The 1,693-nt window shown below is 66.4% G+C and overlaps 1 protein-coding gene across 1 annotated transcript in view; it reads left to right on the top strand.

Moving 5' to 3' along the window:
- Positions 1–1,125, top strand: part of ANKK1 (ankyrin repeat and kinase domain containing 1) — an 11,205-nt gene extending 10,080 nt beyond the window's left edge. The window contains 4 exon segments of the mRNA XM_040630708.1: positions 1–530; positions 533–575; positions 577–665; positions 668–1,125. The exon segment at positions 1–530 is cut by the window's left edge and continues 7 nt beyond it. Coding sequence (XP_040486642.1) covers positions 1–530; positions 533–575; positions 577–665; positions 668–1,125 — 1,120 coding nt within the window.
- The last annotated feature ends 568 nt before the right edge of the window (positions 1,126–1,693 follow it).

Genomic DNA, 1,693 nt, shown 5'->3' with positions numbered 1-1,693 from the left:
GACAGCCTGCGGCTCCACGCCCCTCCTCCTCGCCACCCAGGACCAGCAGCCCGACCTCCACGCCCTGCTCCTGGAGCACGGGGCGGACGCCAACGTGGCAGATGAGGACGGCTGGGCCCCGCTGCACTTCGCAGCCCAGAACGGAGATGACCGCACCGCGCGCCTGCTCCTGGACCACGGGGCCCACGTGGACGCCCGGGAGCACGAGGGGTGGACCCTGCTCCACCTGGCCGCACAGAACAACTTTGAGAACGTGGCCCGGCTTCTGGTCTCCCGTCAAGCTGACCCCAACCTGCATGAGGCCGAGGGCAAGACCCCTCTGCACGTGGCCGCCTACCTTGGCCACGTCAGCCTGGTCAAGCTGCTGACGGGCCAGGGGGCTGAGCTGGATGCTCAGCAGAGAAACCTGAGGACACCTCTGCACCTGGCGGTGGAGTGAGGCAAAGTGAGGGCCATCCAACACCTGCCGAAGAGTGGGGCGGCTCCCGATGCGCTTGACCGGCGCAGCTACAGCCCGCTGCACCTGGCGGCCGCCGGGGAAAGTACCTGATCTGCAAGTTGCTGCTGAGGTACGGGCCGGCTCCAGCTGCCGACCCAGCAGGGCTGGACGCCCCTGCGCCTCGCAGCCTACGAGGGCCGCTTGGAGGTCATGCACCTGCTGGCTGAGACCACGCAGACCTGGGGGCTCCCGGAGGCATGCAGTGGACGCCCCTGCACCTAGCCGCCCGCCGCGGGGAGGAGGAGGTGGTGGTGGCGCTGCTGCGGTGTGGCGCGGACCCCAACGCCGCCGAACAGTCCGGCTGGACACCCCTCCGCCTGGCCGTCCAGAGGGGCACCTTGCTGAGCGTCAGCAAGCTCCTGGAGCACCACGCAGACGTCTGTGCCCGCAACAAGGTGGGCTGGACGCCCGCCCACCTGGCCACCGTCAAGGGCCACATGGCCATCCTCGGAGTGCTGGTCCGAGCTGGTGCCCAGCTGGACATCCAGGCTGGGGTGGGCTGCACGCCCCTGCAGCTGGCCCTCCAGAGCCAAAAGCAGAACATGATCACCTTCCTGGAGGGCAAGGAGCCCTCCTTGCTGGCTCTTCTGGGTGATGCCGAGCCTGGAGCCCAGACAGACGTGTAAACAACCCGGGGCCTCCTTACCTGGGAGGAAGAGGGGCTGGGGGAAGGGACACTGGGCTTCTGGCAGGACCCCTTCCCTGTCCTTGCCGCCTGTCCCTTGGATCCTGTGAGGAAACCAAAATGCGGTCTCCCCCTGGAGGGATGGTGGAAGGGGCACTGATGTCGTAGGTGGGGGGGGGGGCTGCCCCTTCCTTCTTCTGCACTGGGACTCAAATCCCCAAAGTGAATTCTTCCTTCCCAAGACTCCTGCCACCTTCTGCCACTTGCCCCTGAGCTCACAGGGACCCTTGCATCTCTCTCTGAAGGCTGTGGGAGCCACAGAGAAGAGGGAGATGCTCCCTCCCAGCTGGTCCCTGTGTGACTTGGCTCCCGTCTCAAGCAAGGCTGGAACAGCCAGGCACATGCTTTTCAAAAGGGATGGGAGCTAAAAATTGGGAGGGAATTTCTGCCTACTGTTGAAAGCCCCAGCCAGCCCCCTGTTGCCACACAGAACACCTTCCTGGTGGCCCCAGTTCCCATGCCTGGGTCTCCCACGAGGTCTCGGGCGGGGGGGGGGGGGGGGGGGGGGG

This window comes from Ursus maritimus, unplaced genomic scaffold (genome assembly GCF_017311325.1).
Source record: "Ursus maritimus isolate PB19 unplaced genomic scaffold, ASM1731132v1 scaffold_16, whole genome shotgun sequence".
Lineage (NCBI taxonomy): Eukaryota > Metazoa > Chordata > Mammalia > Carnivora > Ursidae > Ursus > Ursus maritimus.
The sequence above is the reverse complement of the archived record's forward strand: the minus strand, read 5'-3'. Positions and strand labels throughout refer to the sequence as shown.